Genomic DNA, 18681 nt, shown 5'->3' on the forward strand with positions numbered 1-18681 from the left:
TAAATGAAATATTATCTAGACATATTCCATTTCCTGAAGGCTTTATACTCTGTTATTTTTATGAAAAGGATTACTCTGTTCTGTATATCTCTATCCAGAAATGTCCCCAAGAAAATACTTCAGGCTTTAAAAGAATAGTGGAACAACCAGAATCCAAAAATAGTTGGACAGGGGGCAGGAGTGGAAGAGACTTCTTGGCATAGTCCATTGATGAGATGTGAACACTGATGATGGATTGCATTTACTATTTTCTCTCATGAGTTAGTTTTATAATTATGTAATAAAAATGGCATTTTATGAGAAAAGCAATGCTGTAATATTGATTAAGCATAGTTATGAAAGAGAGGGAAGCCCCCTGAAACATTTTAATAGTGATCATTCAATTCTTCTTTCATTCTCTGCAATCTCTCTTCTATGACCCCCATCTACACCTGTGGGGGGCTGGGCCCCGGTGCCAGGCTGAGACCGGGTTGAGCAATTGTTCCCCGTTGACTCAAGCCAACCCGGTGGTCCCCCCTCCCATTCATGTGGGAGGCCGGCCCCGGCGCCAGGCTGAGACCGGGTCGACCAACGTTCCCTGTTGACTCAAGCCAACCCGGTGGTTCCCCCTCCCATTCCCCCACTTTCAAGGGCATACGAAAGCCTTGTCAAGGCTGAGAAAGTTAATTCCTGAAGCCTGTGGTCTGCAGGTGTTGGCAGTAATGCTACCTCCCTTTTTCTACCCCGAGTCAGATAGAAACAAACATGGGAATTGTGTTTTGCTAGCAATCTTATCAACAAGGTCTTGTGACCCGTCTAGAAAATGCACAAGAAACACAGAACTAAATGTTTTGGTGGGCAGCAATTATGTGAAACCTGTTTATTCTTAGAGTGACCTAACCCATAAGAGTCTGGTTATAAAAGATTGTGTACAGCAACAATAAAGCCGTCACTTGGGCCATCAGCCCAGGGGACCCTCCTGTTCCCAAACTTTCTCTTCTCTCTTTTTTTCTTGCATTCCCCTACCTACCCTCAGGACCCTGACCTCGGTGTTTGTCGCGCCGGCCTCGACAAGTGGCGCCCGAACAGGGACCTGAGACAACAAGGAGGAAAGCGAAAGCGGACCGCGCGGTGTCTAATTCAGGTAGGGGAACTGTGCCAGCAGCACAGACGACGGGAGTAAAACTATGGGACAGAAACAGTCTATGGAACAGGGATATTTTATAACTGCCTTGCAGGCTCTTATGAAGGAGAAGGGAATTAAGGTTTCTCAGTCAGCCCTTAGGGAATTTTTTTGACATAGTGCATGATTATTGCCCATGGTTTCCAGACGGGGGTACAGTTGATTTAAAGGATTGGCAGCGAGTTGGTCAGGAACTTAAAAATCAAATGAAGATTCGTGGAGCTGCGGTTCCAGGGACTTTGTGGTCTACTTGGACCTGTATTAAGGAGGTCCTTGATCCGCAGGATTCTATTGAAATAGTTTCTCTTAGCTCGGAAGCAGCCCAACCCTTAGTGACTTCAGATGCTCCTGTCCCTCCAGAAACTACTTTCAATGCCCTTTCGGGACAGTCACGGTGCCTTCACCTTTACCTCCTCTCCCCCTCCTAGAACAGTTATCTATGCAAGATCCAGAAAATAGTGATGACTCTCCTTTTGGGGATCAGGGAGATGATGGGCCGTATTTGGAAGATTAGAGGAAGCCTGCCTTCTTGGCCCCTCTGGTCCAGAAGGTACCTTTAAAACGACCTTCTCTTCAGGCAACAGATAGAGGCTTACCTTGGATGGCTTTCCCTATTACTCAGAATCAACAGTCCACTGAACCTTACCCCGTTATGGGAACTACTCCTTTGCAGCGGACTCTGTATCAAGAAACACAGTATGGGGAAGACACCTCTGCTTTTCACACTTACCCTGTTATTCAGCAGGGGGGACAGAGAGTGTACTCCGCCCTAAGTTTTAAATTGCTGAAAGATTTGAGATCCTCTGCAGCCCAGTATGGTCCAACAGCTCCCTTTACCGTCTATGCTTGATAATTTGAGCAGGGAGGCATTATGCCCAGGAGATTGGAAGGTCATTGCTCAGGCTTGTTTGAGTGTGGGAGATAACCTCTTGTGGAAAGCAGAATTTGCAGAGAATGCTGAAAAACAGGCTATGTATAATAAAAGAACTAACATACCAGTGGATTTTAACATGCTCACAGGTACAGGACAATATTATGATGTGGGCCTCCAGCTAAATTATCCTGAAATTGCATATAATCAAATTAATACCTGTGCCATTACAGCTTGGAAAAAACTCCCCTCCACAGGGGGCAGAACTGAGGAATTGTCTAAAATTAGGCAAGGGCCAGATGAGAAGTACCAGGATTTCGTTGGGCGCCTTTTGACTGCAGTCAGTCGTATCGTTACTGATGGGGAGGCAGGTACCATTATTGTAAAACAACTGGCTTATGAAAATGCTAATTCTGCATGTCAGGCAGCCATTCGTCCTTGGAAAAATCAGGGTACCTTGGAGGATTATATCAGACTATGTGCTGAGATTGGACCATCTTATATTCAGGGCATTACCTTGGCAGCCGCCTTAAAGGGAATAGACCCCTTACAGGTGCATGCCCAGCTTCAGGGTAAAAACGTAAGAACTAATCCAAGGAAGTTGGGTGGAATAGTGTGTTTCAAATGTGGCCAAAAGGGCCATATGAAGGCCCAATGTCACAGTATAAAAATAATTCCAACCACCCCCAGTTTGCCAAGTGGCCCTAACATTAATAATAAGCCGGCAATTATTTGTCCCAGATGTAGACGGGGGTATCACTGGGTCAATGAATGCCGCTCTAAAACTGATTGTAATGGCAAACCTCTTCAGGGAAACTGGGAGTGGGGCCAGCCGCAGGCCCCTCAAACAATTGCGGCAATGTTCCCACAGGCGCCTTCTCACCCATTGTGTCCAACACTGGAGACCTCCCAGGTATTAGCCAACTACACCGCGGCACCCCCACCAGTGCAGGACTAGATCTTGCCCCAGCTCAGTCCGTTTACCTCGAAGGAGGGCAGCCCCCTAAAGCCATCCCCACAGGGATATGGGGGTCTCTACCCAGGAATACTTGGGGGTTATTATTGGGAAGATCCAGCTGGACTCTTAAGGGATTGATGATCTATCCTGGAGTTATTGATGAAGATTACACTGGAGAAATAAAAAATTTGGCTGGCTTAACTATGGGAACTTTGGTGCTTGAGCCCAAGACTCCCATAGCACAATTGATCTTGATACCCCGGATATCCTCCAATAATAAGGCCGTTAAACCTTATCGGGGAAATCAGGGGTTCGGCTCCACAGATCTTTATTGGGCTAAAGTGATCTCTGTAGAAAAGCCCATGCTTACATTGCATATCCAAGGAGTCCCTTTTGAGGGACTAGTGGATACAGGTGCAGATGTCTCAGTTATTGCTCAAAAAAATTGGCCTGTCACATGGCCTACTCAAGTGACTAATATTCCAATTAAAGGTGTTGGTTATGCCTCTGCTCCATTTGCAAGGCTCTAATTATTTACATTGGAGACTGCTTGATGGTATGACTGGAACTTTTCAGCCTTTTGTTTTGAATATAGATCTTAATCTCTGGGGCAGGGACATATTAACTGCAATGAATTTGACTCTGGAGACTAAGGCAGTCCCGATTCAAAAACAGGCTAATCTTGCTATGCACCTTATGAAGGAAATGGGCTATATTGAGGGGAAAGGCTTAGGGAAGGAGTTACAAGGGAATCCTGAGCCATATGTCCCCGAGCCTAAAAGAGACCATTTCGGATTGGGTTTTTCCTAGGGCCATTGGAAACTCCCCACGATATGCCTCTCCAGTGGATGACTTCCACTCCAGTGTGGGTTGACCAATGGCCCTTACCTACTATTAAGAGGGAGGCTGCTGCTCACCTCATAGAGGAACAACTGCAATTAGGTCATTTAGTTCCCTCCACCAGTCCCTGGAACACCCCAATCTTTGTGATTAGAAAAAAGTCAAATAAATGGAGGTTGCTGCAAGATTCGAGAGCAATTAATGCTGTCATGAAGCCCACGGGGGCTTTGCAACCTGGCCTCCCTTCCCTATCGGCCATTCCTTTACAATATCAATTACTAGTTTTGGACTTAAAAGATTGTTTTTTTACCATTCCATTGGCCCCTGGCGACGGAGAACATTTTGCATTCTCCCTGCCTTCCACTAACTTACAGGAACCTGCTAAGCAGTATCAGTGGCAGGTCTTACCGAAAGGCATGGCTAACAGTCCGACTTTATGTCAAGAGTTTGTGGCCAGAGCAATTGCCCCTTTTAGACAGAGTTTTCCCCATGTATATTGCATCTATTATATGGATGACTTACTTTTGGCTGCTGAAACTGAGGAATTATTACAGGAGGCTTTTATTTCTCTCCAAAGATGCCTTAAAGCATATAATTTGATTGTTGCCCCTGAGAAAGTTCAAAGGGAAGCACCTTTTGAATACCTAGGGTATCTCATCTCCAAATCAACTGTCCGACCTCAGAAAGTATCAGTTAGAACCGGACATTTGACTACTCTAAATGATTTTCAGAAATTATTAGGAGATATAAACTGGATTAGAAACACACTAGGAGTCACCACAGAACAATTACTGCCTTTGTTTAATATTCTAAAAGGAGATAGTTCTCCAGCATCCCCGCAAAGTCTCACTCAGGAAGCTAAAGAAGCTATAAGACATATAGAACAGACCATTCAGCAGGCCCAAGTCACTAGAATTGACCCTTCTCAGCCTTTGTATCCAATAATATTAAAACCTCAGGTCATCCCCTTTGCAATTCGGTGGCAATCTCATGGTCCACTTGAATGGTTACATTTAGCCTTACACTCTCTGCATGTCATTAATCCTTTACTATCTATGGTTTGTCTTCTCATCATTAGAGGAAGATCCCGAGCTGTTCAGCTCTTTGGACACGATCCAGAATTTATTGCATGTGCCTTTCTGACACAGAAGCTCGTGGACGCTGCTTTTGCTCAGTCCATCGAATGGCAACTTGCCTTGGCTAATTTTACAGGTCAAATTAAATTTCATTTACCTTCTGATTCTTTAATACAAGGTTTCAGTCTTATAGATATTTTGCCCTATAATCCTATTGTTTGTCAGCCGATTGAAGATGCTGCTTCCATTTTTGTGGATGCTAGAAAAGAGGGTAAAATTGCAGTGTATTATGTCACTTCCCAACATAAAAATTTGATCACTTTAAATTATACGACTAAGTCTGTCCAAAGGGCCGAGCTTTATGCTGTACAGGTAGCCCTAAAAACTTACCCAGAGTCTATAAATGTCTATTCTGACAGTCAATACGTTGTCAAAGCCGTGTTGCAACTTCCCACTGCCTTTATACTGACAGCAGATGAGGAACTGTATCATCTATTTCATGCTATACAAAAACTTCTTAATTCACGGCACAGTCCAATTTATATTTCCCACAGTCGAGCTCACACCGATCTGCCTGGTCCCCTAGTTGCTGGGAATCGGATAGCCAATGCAGCAACCCATTTATTGCAAGTTCTGCCCATTACCACTCCTTTGGAAACAGCCAAAAGGAGTCATGATAATTTTCATCAGAATGCGGCAGCCCTTCGACGAGAATTCAAAATATCTCGTGAAGCGGCCAAATTGTTAAACAGTGCGGCATCTGTCCGCAATTCTTCCCACAGCCGGTCTATGCCATTAATCCCCGAGGTCTTCGGCCCAATGATTTGTGGCAAATGGACGTCACCCAATATTTACCTTTTGGGAAATTGCAATATATACATGTGTCTGTAGATACTTGCTCAGGCTATATACATGCTTCAGCCCACTCAGGAGAAGCATTTGTTGATGTTCAAAATCACCTATTTTCTGCCTTTGCAGCAATGGGCAAACCTCATAAAATAAAAACTGACAATGGTAGTGCTTATACTTCTAAATCTTTTGCAGAATTTTGCCGCCGACTCTGAATTGAGCATACAACTGACATTGCTTATAATTCCACAGGACAGGCTATTGTTGAGGGAGCTCATCTGACTCTAAAACAATATCTGCAAAAACTTAAAGAAGGGGAGATATTAAAGGGAAAGATAAAGTATTCCCCACATGTACATCTCACTCTTGTGTTGTATGTTTTAAATTTTTTAAATGTCAATGAAGCAGGGATGACTGCCGCAGAGCGTCGCTGGGGAAAGAGTCAAGAACCTCTCTTGATGGCTAGATGGAAAGATATGCCGGAAGGCATTTGGCGAGGCCCAGACCCAGTCCTTCGAAAAGGGCGAGGGTATGCTTGTGTTTTTCCACAGGATGAGGAAGCGCCACGCTGGGTCCCACTTCGGCTCCTCAGAGACATTACGGTTGCGCCGAAAAATGGCCAAATTGACAGAGACGGAGCCCCCCCAGAAGCGACAACGGCGGAGTCATAAGGCGGGTACACCCACCTGGGGACAGATAAAGAACCTGTTGACCCAGGCCACTGATGTAGTGATGGCCTCAGGTAGAGAGGTAACGGCCACACATGTCTTCTTGGCATGCCTGTGCATTCTAACTACAACCGGAGAGTCTGCCCTCTATTGGGCATACATGGTAGGTCCTCCTACAGTACAACCTGTAACATGGAGAGACCCCACACCCATAGTATACACTAATCTCACCTTTATGGGAGGGGAAGATGCAGGGTTTTTGCCCACTGTGTCGGCCTCTATAAATTGGACGGCACTCTCTGCAGGAGTACCCATCTGCCTGCAAAGGGAGTCTATGCCATACAAACTTGCTTATGGGTGTTTGGGTACGAAACCAGTAGGGCGGTCTATTACTTATACTATGTGGCAAAATGACAAGCGTCTTTCTGAATGGGTACCCCGCTCTGTTGCCGCTTATTGGCAAAAGAGAGAATTATTAGGAGAATGGATGTTTTTTGGACCGCATGATCCCCCTCAGAATCTTCCTATATGTCCCTCAGCTGGTCAAGGCCTTACTGGGGACTCACCTTGGGGTATATGTGCCCAATCCTCTTCTTTGAGGATGACTCCTAAAGACATAAACTATACCATTACAGATTATTCCCGAAAGGCCCGGCTAGCTCAGTCGGTAGAGCATGAGACTCTTGATCCCAGGGTCGTGGATCCACCTCCTAGCGAGGTACAGGTACACCATAAGATTATCCCACAAACCATTTTGCAATCCCCTGAAGGAAGAATTCATTCTGATCTTTGGAAGTTATATGCTACCTTTGATAAAATATATACTAATGACAGCTTTAGTTTTCCAGAATATTATGTTTCTCCAGTTCTGCAATTGCGTGCCTGTGTTCCTCCACCCTACTATCTGATTGTTGGAGATGGGACCATTACTCCAGTAAAAGAAGATGGTCATCAGTTATACCGGCTGACGTGTCCTGCTTGTGTTTTGACCAATTGTCTACCAGTAGATGGACCCTCTAGAAGTGGAATGAAGGTTTATCTGGTCTTACAACCTCCCTACTGGATGTTGCCAGTATATGTTACAGGACCTTGGTATCCTAATTATGGGATGCAATTGGCTTTAGAAATCAGTAAACGGCTGCGCAGGACCAAACGGTTTCTTGGACTCTTAATTGTTGGACTCATAGCAACAGTGACTGTAATTGCCTCTGCAACTGTATCTGTAATATCCTTACATGAAAGTGCCCAAATGGCATCCCATGTAAATGAATTGGCTCATAATGTATCCAAGGTGTTTGCCACTCAAGAACGAATAGATCGTAAATTGGAAGCCCAATTAGAGGCACTACAAGAAGCATTAATGTATCTTGGTGATCAGTTTGCTGTTTTGCGTACCAGACTTTCTTTAATTTGTCATGATGCATATAAGCATATCTGTGTTACCCCTTTAGAGTATACCAATGTGACATGGGGACAAGTGCGTCGTCATTTACAAGGGGTTTGGCATGATGCTAATACTAGCTTAGACCTCTTACAGCTACAAGAAGAGATAAATGCTGTTGCAAGTAGCTCACTCAGTTTCCCTGACCCTGGAGACCTCGCTGAAACCATACTGCACCAACTTAATGGGTTTAATCCATTTAATATTCTTCAGCATTCCTTTTGGATCTTTATTGGAATTGTTTCCGTAATATCTGTTATACTTGTCTTGCTGTGTTATTTCTGGAGATGGGGTCTTACTGCCTTTACCACATACCAAGCCAGGATGCACATGTTGCAATTACAAACAATAGGGGGACATGTGGGGGGCCGGGCCCCGGTGCCAGGCTGAGACCGGGTCGAGCAATGTTCCCCGTTGACTCAAGCCAACCGGGTGGTCCCCCCTCCCATTCATGTGGGAGGCCGGCCCCGGCGCCAGGCTGAGACCGGGTCGACCAACGTTCCCTGTTGACTCAAGCCAACCCGGTGGTTCCCCCTCCCATTCCCCCACTTTCAAGGGCATACGAAAGCCTTGTCAAGGCTGAGAAAGTTAATTCCTGAAGCCTGTGGTCTGCAGGTGTTGGCAGTAATGCTACCTCCCTTTTTCTACCCCGAGTCAGATAGAAACAAACATGGGAATTGTGTTTTGCTAGCAATCTTATCAACAAGGTCTTGTGACCCGTCTAGAAAATGCACAAGAAACACAGAACTAAATGTTTTGGTGGGCAGCAATTATGTGAAACCTGTTTATTCTTAGAGTGACCTAACCCATAAGAGTCTGGTTATAAAAGATTGTGTACAGCAACAATAAAGCCGTCACTTGGGCCATCAGCCCAGGGGACCCTCCTGTTCCCAAACTTTCTCTTCTCTCTTTTTTTCTTGCATTCCCCTACCCTTAGGACCCTGACCTCGGTGTTTGTCGCGCCGGCCGCGACATACACCAAAGTTACCTCATAATGGCTCAAACTCTTAACTTTATTTATTCAAAATAGACTTCTCTCTTGTTCTACAAACCCATACATTCATATATCCCTTTCTACCTAACATTTCCTCCTAAACATCCTCTAGGTACTTCAAATGCCACTGAACAGAAACTCATTATCCTTACTGCAGTTTTCGGTCATTCTGCTCATGGGAGTTTTAGTATGTGTTTCTCAAAATGGTTCTTGTTTTTGCAGCGAAGCATGGTAAAATCTTCTATAGCCTCCACAGATATTAAAGAATAAAATTTTTATGGATTTTTCTGATCTTGTTGGCAAAAACTCTACCTATGTGTTAAGGCTATCTTCTATTAAAGCAGCATTTCTTTTGTAAATAGGTAGGTAGAGGATGGTATAGATAGGCAAAGAGAAGGACAAAGAAACAGAGAAACAGGGAACTATAAATAACAGTGTTTTACAAAATGAAGGAATAAGTGGATGAACGAGTCACTGATTCTCAATGGGGTAGAAAGACATCCAGAATGGGGTGAGCCATTATCTCTGCTGATGGGTCTTTCCTGGTCTATTGTAAACATGGCTTGAGTTTTAGAGAACACTCATATTTTCAAATACATTGCTCCATTAAAACACTATCTTATCAATCTTGGTGTTTGGGAAATTTGGTCACCAAATTTACAGTGGAAATTAATAAATGTTTGTGTCTCACATGCTGTTTTAAAGGTCCTTTAAATTTCTCTTTGAGACAAAAGACATTAAATATTCAACTGAGGTAAACTTCAATTTTTCAACTTTCTACCATGGTTATTTCTTAGTCTTCATCTTTCTTGACCTCATAGCAGTTTTTTTTTCAATATATGAAGTTTATTGTCAAATTGGTTTCCATACAACACTCAGTGCTCATCCCAAAAGGTGCCCTCCTCAATACCCATCACCCACCCTCCCCTCCCTCCCACCCCCATCAACCTCAGTTTGTTCTCAGTTTTTAAGAGTCTCTTATGCTTTGGCTCTCTCCCACTCTAACCTCTTTTTTTTTTTCCTTCCCTTCCCCCATGGGTTTCTGTTAAGTTTCTCAGGATCCACATAAGGGTGAAACCATATGGTATGGTATGGTATGGCTCTCTGTATGGCTTATTTCATTTAGCATCACACTCTCCAGTTCCATCCATGTTGCTACAAAGGGCCATATTTCATTCTTTCTCATTGCCACGTAGTACTCCATTGTGTATATAAACCACAATTTCTTTATCCATTCATCAGTTGATGGACATTTAGGCTCTTTCCATAATTTGGCTATTGTTGAGAGTGCTGCTATAAACATTGGGGTACAAGTGCCCCTATGCATCAGTACTCCTGTATCCCTTGGGTAAATTCCTAGCAGTGCTATTGCTGGGTCATAGGGTAGGTCTATTTTTAATTTTCTGAAGAACCTCCAGACCGTTTTCCAGAGCGGCTGCACCAATTTGCATTCCCACCAACAGTGCAAGAGGGTTCCCGTTTCTCCACATCCTCTCCAGCATCTATCATCTCCTGATTTGTTCATTTTGGCCACTCTGACTGGCGTGAGGTGATATCTGAGTGTGGTTTTGATTTGTATTTCCCTGATGAGGGGCAACATTGAGCATCTTTTCATGTGCCTGTCGGCCATCCAGATGTCTTCTTTAGAGAAGTGTCTATTCATGTTTTCTGCTCATTTCTTCACTGGGTTGTTTTTCGGGTGTGGAGTTTGGTGAGCTCTTTATAGATTTTGGATACTAGCCCTTTGTCCGATATGTCATTTGCAAATATCTTTTCCCATTCCGTTGGTTGCCTTTTAGTTTTGTTGGTTGTTTCCTTTGCTGTGCAGAAGCTTTTTGTCTTCATAAGGTCCCAGTAATTCATTTTTGCTTTTAATTCCCTTGCCTTTGGGGATGTGTCGAGTAAGAGATTGCTACGGCCGAGGTCAGAGAGGTCTTTTCCTGCTTTCTCCTCTAGTGTTTTGATGGTTTCCTGTCTCACATTCAGGTCCTTTATCCATTTTGAGTTTATTTTTGTGAATGGTGTGAGAAAGTGGTCTAGTTTCAATCTTCTGCATGTTGCTGTTCAGTTCTCCCAGCACCATTTGTTAAAGAGACTGTCTTTTTTCCATTGGGTGTTCTTTCCTGCTTTGTCAAAGATTAGTTGGCCATACGTTTGTGGGTCTAGTTCTGGGGTTTCTATTCTATTCCATTGGTCGATGTGTCTGTTTTTGTGCCAATACCATGCTGTCTTGATGATTACAGCTTTGTAGTAGAGGCTAAAGTCTGGGATTGTGATGCCTCTCTAGCAGTTTTTAATAAAATTGAAATTTTCCTCCTTCCTGAATATTTTCTTTAGTTGGCTTGGGCACATCACTCTCTCTTAGCTGTCCCCTTGCATCACTGGCTGCTCCTTCTCAGTCATCTCTGGTGACTCCTTCACATCTACTTGACCTCTTTAAACATTGTTATGCCTATCTATAATTTCATATGATATCATGGCTTTAAAAATCTATATGACAATGATGCTCAAAGCAAAAGTTCAGCCTCAACCTCTCATCTAAAATTCTTTCTGCTAATTCAAAATCTCTACAGAGGTGTTCAATACAAATTTAAAGTCAATGTGTTCAAAACAGAACTCCTGATTTTCCCCTTGACTTTAATTTAACTGCAGCAGTCTCTTCTCTACCAATAACAAGTGATCTATCCAGTTGTGTGAGCCAAAAATCTTGCATTTTTTTTTAATTCCTATCTTTCCTCATAACTTACCAGTAATTTTTTTAGGAAATCTTGTTGGCTCCACCTTAAAAATATATCTATAAAACTACCAATTCTCAGCATCTCTTTCTGTTCCAATTTTCTCACTCATATCCACATGCTATAACCTTGGTTCAGGTATTAACATTTCTCATCTGGAGTATTGCAATAATTTCCTAACTGGCTTTCTTTCTTCCTTTCCTGTGATCCTTTTAAAACTAAAGTGGGTGCACCTGAATGGCTCAGTTGGTTGAGTGTCCAGCTCTTGATTTCAGCTCAGGTCATGAATCAAGGTCATGGGATTGAGCCATGTTGGGCTCTGCACTGAGTGTGGAGCCTGCTGGATATTCTGTCTCTCTCCCTTTGCCTCTCTCCCCTGCTTGCTCTCTCTCTCTCTCTCTCTCTCTAAAATAAAACAAAACTTAAGTCAGATCATGTCTTTCTTTTGCTCAAAACTCTCCAGTGGCTTCCTATCTTCTCAGAGAAAAAGCCTATAAAACCTTAAGTGATCTGTTTCCCCAATAGTCTATAACCTCTCTTTTGCCATTCTCATTTGTTGTGCTCCAGCCACACTGACTTTCTTGCTTTTCCTTGAACACATGCCTCCAATATACCATCTCAGAGCCTTTGCATTAGCTGTTCCTTCTGCCTAGAATAATCTTTCTCAAATACTTCCAAGTCCCACCCCTTATTTTATTCAATTATCTATTCACCTTACTACCTTCTCTGATTACATTACTATAAAATAGGAACACCTCATTTTCTATCTCACTAATCATGGTTACCTTTCCTCTAAGGCACTTTGAAATAATTTGATGTACTATATGTTGTGTTAAAAGGGAATCCCTGAACTATGTTACTGGATGTAGGGAAAAATCTTTTGAAATATTTAACAAAGAGGGAGCAAGATGTTGTCAGGAATAAGGAGGACTCAGCAGAGGCACTGGGCAAAATTGCGTTTGTGGAAAAGAGCTTTCTCTTTAGGGACAGAACTTAGTGCTGCCAGACACCAGATTTCATGGCCCCCAAAACTGCTTTAATGACTTTGAAAGGGGTTAGTAGAAAGGTGGGGAGAGATTTATAGGCTTATATTTTTTGCATATGAGATGCCAGAGGTGGAAAGAAATTTCAATCATTGTCAGTACAGGTTTCCTCCAGTCTTTACCATGTTGAATTAAAACAATGCTCAAACTGCAGGGTTTCCCACAACAGAGCAGGTATCCCAATGACCTAGTGTAATTCCATGATTAAGATGGCTCTTCACAAGGCCACACTCTTTTCTTATCCTCTCATCTGAAGCAGTGGTTTCAATGGAGAGTGGTGAGTTGTAAATGCCATAAAACATCAGAAATCTGGGAGCTGGCCCTAGGCCTACTGTGGCTTACCTCCAAATCCCTGGCTTCCCTAAAGCTGAATGCCTGGTTCTAGTCTTATAAAAGCAACTCTCTGGCAGAGACTACTTTGAAAATTTGCACCCAAACTGCAATTTTAGGGATTTGAGAAACCACAGAAATAGCTTTTCCTTTCCATTTCCAAAAGTAAAGAAATGGAGGGTATTTTAAGGGTAAAGAGATTTTCTGATTAAGTGGCTCCTTGACTAAGCCCTACTAATTGTCACTGATGCCAGTATTAACTGTCACAATTCCCAGAGAGCATCATAGAGCAGGGGAAGTGTGCTGTATACATTTTCTCCCTCAACACCTCCCCAAACTCTTTCTGCAACTCTGCCTTTTCACCTGTGACCAAGAGGCAGTGATTTTGTGCACTATTCTCTTCACTTGTCATCCCCTTCTGTCATCAAAAGCTACTCTCAGAAAGCAATCTAATGTTGGTTACTTATTTCTTAAACTCAAGGCTATTTACTTTGTTTCCTCTCTGTGTTTGTTTTCCTCTCCAACAGTGTGAAGGTCATCATGAGCCATCAGGAGGATGGAAGTCGAAAACAGAAGCAAACTTAAATGATATGCTAAGAGAGCAAGACTCACATGCCAAAACCTTGTCAGTGAAGCAAAACCAGGACAGGGGCTGCACTGTAGTTAGAGCAAGAAGCATTAGTTTGGGGAAGAGGCATATACACAAAAACGATTCACAGGCAAATCCAAGATCAAAGTGAGCAAAGAGTTTAGCAGATTATGTTTTGGGAGAAGACAGAGGAAATAGGGCATGTTGGTTTGGATGAATTCCCTGACTTATACATGTGTGTGTGTCGGGGAAGGGGGGCTCCCCTTTGGACAAGTAATGACTCCTGGGTATTAGGTGCACTTCTACTGTTCTAATAGAAAAAATTAACATTTACCAAGCACTTTCTTGGTGATAGGCACTGTGCTAAGTGCTTTACTTGCATCACTTTATTGAATTCTTACAACTATCATATGGTGTAAGCACCATGTTTATCCTCATCACTGGTTTAAGCTTATAGAGTAATATGTGTAGAATCCAGGGTTTGAATCCAACTCTAGTTGATTCTAGATATATTGCCCACTATACAGCTGGATGGCCTCCATCGGGTTGAGTGTTGGATTAACATACAGCCTGTATTTGACATAGAGCAACACTCCTCAGTGTGTAAATAAATAGAGTGGGACCTTTTTAAAAGCCTCCCTCCTGTAAATCTATTCCCCTGAGGGTTTCAATGATCCTTATAGTTCTTTGGGTTCTGTAGTGGTAATGTATCTGTTTTGATATCTTAGATTTAAAAAAAAATTTTTTAATGTCTATTTATTTTTGAGAGATAGAGCATGAGCAAGGGAGGGGCAGAGAGAGAGGGAGACACAGAATCCAAAGCAGGCTCCAGGTTCTGAGCTGTCAGCACAGAGCCCAATGTGGGGCTCGAACTCATGAACCATGAAATCATGACCTGAGCCGAAGCTGGACACTCAACCGACTGAGCCACCCAAGTGCCCCAATATCTTAGAATTTAATAAACTACCTTGGTCTGCAGGGATCTACTCTCTACAATATTAGCTCTGGTATAAATCTAATATACCTTTTAATGCAATCCAGATGTGCCTATCAGAGTCAGCCTGAAATGGATAACACATAAAGAAAATTATTACAAAGGCATGGGTAGTGACAATTACATTATAAATTTTATCATCTCCTAATAACATACCAGGTTGACTAAATTCTCCACTAGGATTCCTAAGTCCCCTATTATTGTGGCCCAGGGGACACAACGCCCAAAGTCCCTGAAGAGATTTCTCCTAATAATTGGAGTACAATGCCTAACTCTGTTTCTAATTCCCTAAATGCTATTCTGGAATACATCAAAATTGAATGAATGTTTGCCTTAGGTCTCCTCAGCCCAGGGATTCATGCACTATCACACCATTTATTGGCATTCATTCACTCTTCATGGAACCACTAAGCAGCATGGGGCTGAACAGTGAACAGGACAGGCACTGACCCTTGGGAAGCTTATGGTCCAAAGTGGTAGCCAACCCACACCGTAGTATAGACAGTACAAACCATAGAACCATCCCATTCTACTTCCTAATGGGCTGAAGTTCCCAGCCCTATTTTTAAAAATTTTTTTAACATTTATTTATTTTTAAGCGTGAGAGAGACAGGGCATGAGTTGGGGGAGGGGCAGAAGGAGAGGGAGACGCAGAATCAGAAGCAGGCTCCGGGCTCCGAGCTGTCAGCACAGAGTCCCACGTGGGCTCGAACTCACAGACTTGCGAGATCATGACCTGAATTGAAGTTGGATGCTCAACTGTCTGAGCCATGGAGGTGCCCCTCCCAGCCCTATTTTTAATCTTAATAATAAATGCTATAGGGTCCTTCACTCAGGTTTAGACAGCTCTAGGGGTTCATTTAGATGAAGACTATTCTTGATACCCTTGAGCTTCCTAATCGTAATACAAGCCACTTCAATATGGAATAAACTTATTCATGCTCCTGTTTATTCCAGATATATATGTAATTTTCTCTTCCTGGAAAACTTTTTCCTTCCCCTTTTTAAAATGTTTATTTTATTATTTTATTTTATTATTTCTGAGACAGAGAGAGAGAGACAGAGTGTGAGCAGGAGAGGGGCAGAGAGAGAGGGAGACACAGAATCCAAAGTAGCTCCAGGCTCTGAGCTGTCAGGACAGAGCCCGATGTGGGGCTGACGCTGGGCTCCAACTCACGAACCATGAGATCATGACCTGAGCTGAAGTTGAACACTTACCCGACTGAGCCACCCAGGCAACCCCTTTCACTTTTTTAAAAAAAATCTAGTTTTGGCCTTCCTTCTAAGCTGAGCTCAGGTTCCCTTCTTCTCTGAAACACTCCCTGAACACAGAGAGTTCTTCACCTAAACTCCTGGAACATTCATTATTTGCGTCACTTCTCATGACTCCTTAGATTATTTATCTTTCCTTATATACTCTCCAGGAATTTGTTTTCTTTTATCTTTTCATCTTTGTGTTCTGATTTTTAGAACAGTGCCTAACACATCATAGTACCCCAAAAATGTTTATTGATAATAAAAACACATATTTCTCTATGAACTTGATAATTATCAGGCTCTAACCTTATCCAAAATAAATACTTTGTAATAATTAGCTTTTGGCTAGGACGATTCACTTTCAGACTGAAGATCTGCATATTTCCTTTTAGGTATCTCTTCAGGCCATGGGTCAAAAGGTCAGCTTTTTCAACACTGTTTCCAAGTGTGGTGGTTTATTATAGGGAGGAAGCAGGGAGCAAGAAAGAAAAAAGACAGAAGGCTTACGATTTGCAATATGGCTACAGTAGCTAGCTGATACTCTGTAGAAGTAGCTGGTTATTTGGTGCCAAGGGTTGTATAGGCACTATAAATGATATTGAATAAAGAACTGCGTGAAAATCCCAGACAGGCTGCTAGGAATTAGGAAAACAAGATAAGACAATGAGTTCAAATACTCATCATCAGAAAATGTTGAGAACAAAACAGAGAACAGGATGACTCATTTGATCAAAGACCAGGGAAGTTAAAAGTATCCAGACCATAATGTGTTTGTAGTAAGTGGTACTCAATAAATATTTGTTGAATGAACGAATGAATGAATGAATGAATGAACGAACAAAAAGGACATACTAAGACCTGACTGTAATCTGAAAAAATCAATCTGGCCTCAGATGTATTCCTTGCCCTTGAACCACTCAACTCTGTATCACAGGAGGGTTGACCTGTGTAAGCTGTGTTTTCTTTCTTTCTTTCTTTTTTTAAATATAATTTATTGCCAAATTGGTTTCCATACAACACCCAGTGCTCATCTCAACAAGCGCCCTCCTCAATGGGAGGCGCTTTCACCCACTTTCCCCTCTCCCCCACCCCCATCAACCCTCAGTTTGTTCTCAGTATTTAAGAGTCTCTTATGGTTTGCCACCCTCCCTAACTTTTTCTTCCCCTTCCCCTCCCCCATGGTCTGGTGTTAAGTTTTTCAAGACCCACATATGAGTGAAAACATGAGTAAGCCATATTTTCTAGGTGACTACCTTCTAGGCAGCAGCACTGATAGGAGATTGGGGTGACAGGGTGTAGCCAGGTCACTCTTCCCCTCCCTTCTGGCTCCAGTTTGCATTTCAAGCAACAGCTGTGTTTCCTTCATGCCTCTAATTCTTGTTGGGGCAGCCCATCAAGTTTCCAGGGACTCTGAGCTTTAGTAACATCACCTCTCACATTTGTCTCTCTAGCCCAGCCCCATCAAACAAAAATAGAATGTGAACCATGTATGTAAATTTTAATTTTCTAGTAGCCACATTTAAAAAGTCAAAGCAAAAAGGAAAAATGAACTTGAATACTAAACTTTGATTAACCCAATATATTCAATATCTTATTTCTTATCATCTCAGTTCAGACTGACCATATTTCAAGTTCTCAACAACCAGATGTTGCTGGCTACCATAATGGACAGCACAGTTTTAGCCTACTGGTGAGAATCATTTCCTACTACTGCTAGTTTTTAGGTTGCTTCACCATCACTCTGTGTTTTGTTTTTTAGCCACAACATCACTTGCATAAGTAATTCCCTGACATAAAACCTCTCCATTGTAAATACTTAAAGCAGTTTCTGGGGTTTTGTTTTGTTTTGTTTTGTTTTGTTTTGTTTTGTTTTGTTTTGTTTTGTTTTGTTTTAGAGCCTGCTTCAAACAGATTTATTAACAATACTGAAGAAGGAATATCAGAGGGTGAGGCATGGAGGGGAGAAAAAGTGTCAAAAAAAAAAAAACAGTACTAAAATTTGTATAGAACTACAAGACTTTGAATAACTAAAGCAGTCTTGATCAGGAGGAACAAAACTGGATGAATCATACTTCCTATTTCAAATTATATCACAAAGCTAAAGTAATCAAAACGGTATGGTACTAGCATAAAAACAGGCCCATAAAACAATGGAACAGATTTGAGAGCCCAGAAATAAACATATATACAGTCAAATAATATTTACAAGGGAGCCAAGAAGACTCAAAGGGGAAAGGAAATCCTGCTATTTCCCACAAGACAGGTGAACATAGAGGACATTGTGTTCAGTGAAATAAGCCAGACAGAGAAAAATATTGCATGTCTCACTTATATGTGGAATCCTTAAAAAAAAAAAAAAAAAGTAAAATTCTTAGTAACAGAGTAGTATGATGGTTACCATGAGCTACCAGTGGTGGCAGGGGCAGGGGAAATAGGGAGGTATTGATCAGAAGGGATAAACTTTCACTTATAAGGTGAATAAAGCAAACTAGCTATGATAACCAAAGCACTGTCCAAAAAGAGCAATTCTGGGGGTCAGCCTTTTAGAATTATGACTAACAACATTACCAGTCATGAAAGGGATATTGTCTCAAATTCTTTCAGCAGACACACTTTATCATTCAACTCCTCCTCCTTTTATTTCTTAAAGTTTATTTATTTTTGAGAGAGAGAGAGAGAGAGAGAGTGAGCAGGGGAGGGGCAGAGAGAGAGGGAGAGAGAGAATCCCAAGCAGGCTCCACTCTTAGCACAGAACCCAGCAGAGCTGACAGAGGGCTTGATATTACTACTGTGAGATCATGACCTGAGCCGATATCAAGAGTTGGATGCTTAACCAACTGAGCCACCCAGGTGCCCCTCAAGTCCTCCTCCTTT

General features: G+C 42.3%; 1 protein-coding gene across 2 annotated transcripts; it reads left to right on the forward strand.

Annotated features, from left to right (window-relative positions):
* The first annotated feature begins 975 nt into the window (after positions 1–975).
* Positions 976–8413, forward strand: LOC122239471 (endogenous retrovirus group K member 6 Env polyprotein-like). Of its 2 annotated transcripts, none has more exons than XR_006218633.1 (2): positions 976–1123; positions 4910–4959. XR_006218633.1 is itself a non-coding variant. In XM_042988903.1 (2 exons), exon 2 carries the CDS (start codon positions 6309–6311, stop codon positions 8253–8255), a length of 1947 nt encoding a protein of 648 aa, XP_042844837.1. In that variant the 5' UTR covers positions 987–1123; position 6308; the 3' UTR covers positions 8256–8413. The 2 variants fall into 2 exon arrangements, 1 of the variants encoding a protein (XP_042844837.1); XM_042988903.1 differs by lacking the exon at positions 4910–4959 and adding an exon at positions 6308–8413 and having other exon boundaries at positions 987–1123.
* Positions 8414–18681: the final 10268 nt, after the last annotated feature.

The sequence above is a fragment of the Panthera tigris genome, chromosome B3 (genome assembly GCF_018350195.1).
Source record: "Panthera tigris isolate Pti1 chromosome B3, P.tigris_Pti1_mat1.1, whole genome shotgun sequence".
Taxonomy (NCBI): domain Eukaryota; kingdom Metazoa; phylum Chordata; class Mammalia; order Carnivora; family Felidae; genus Panthera; species Panthera tigris.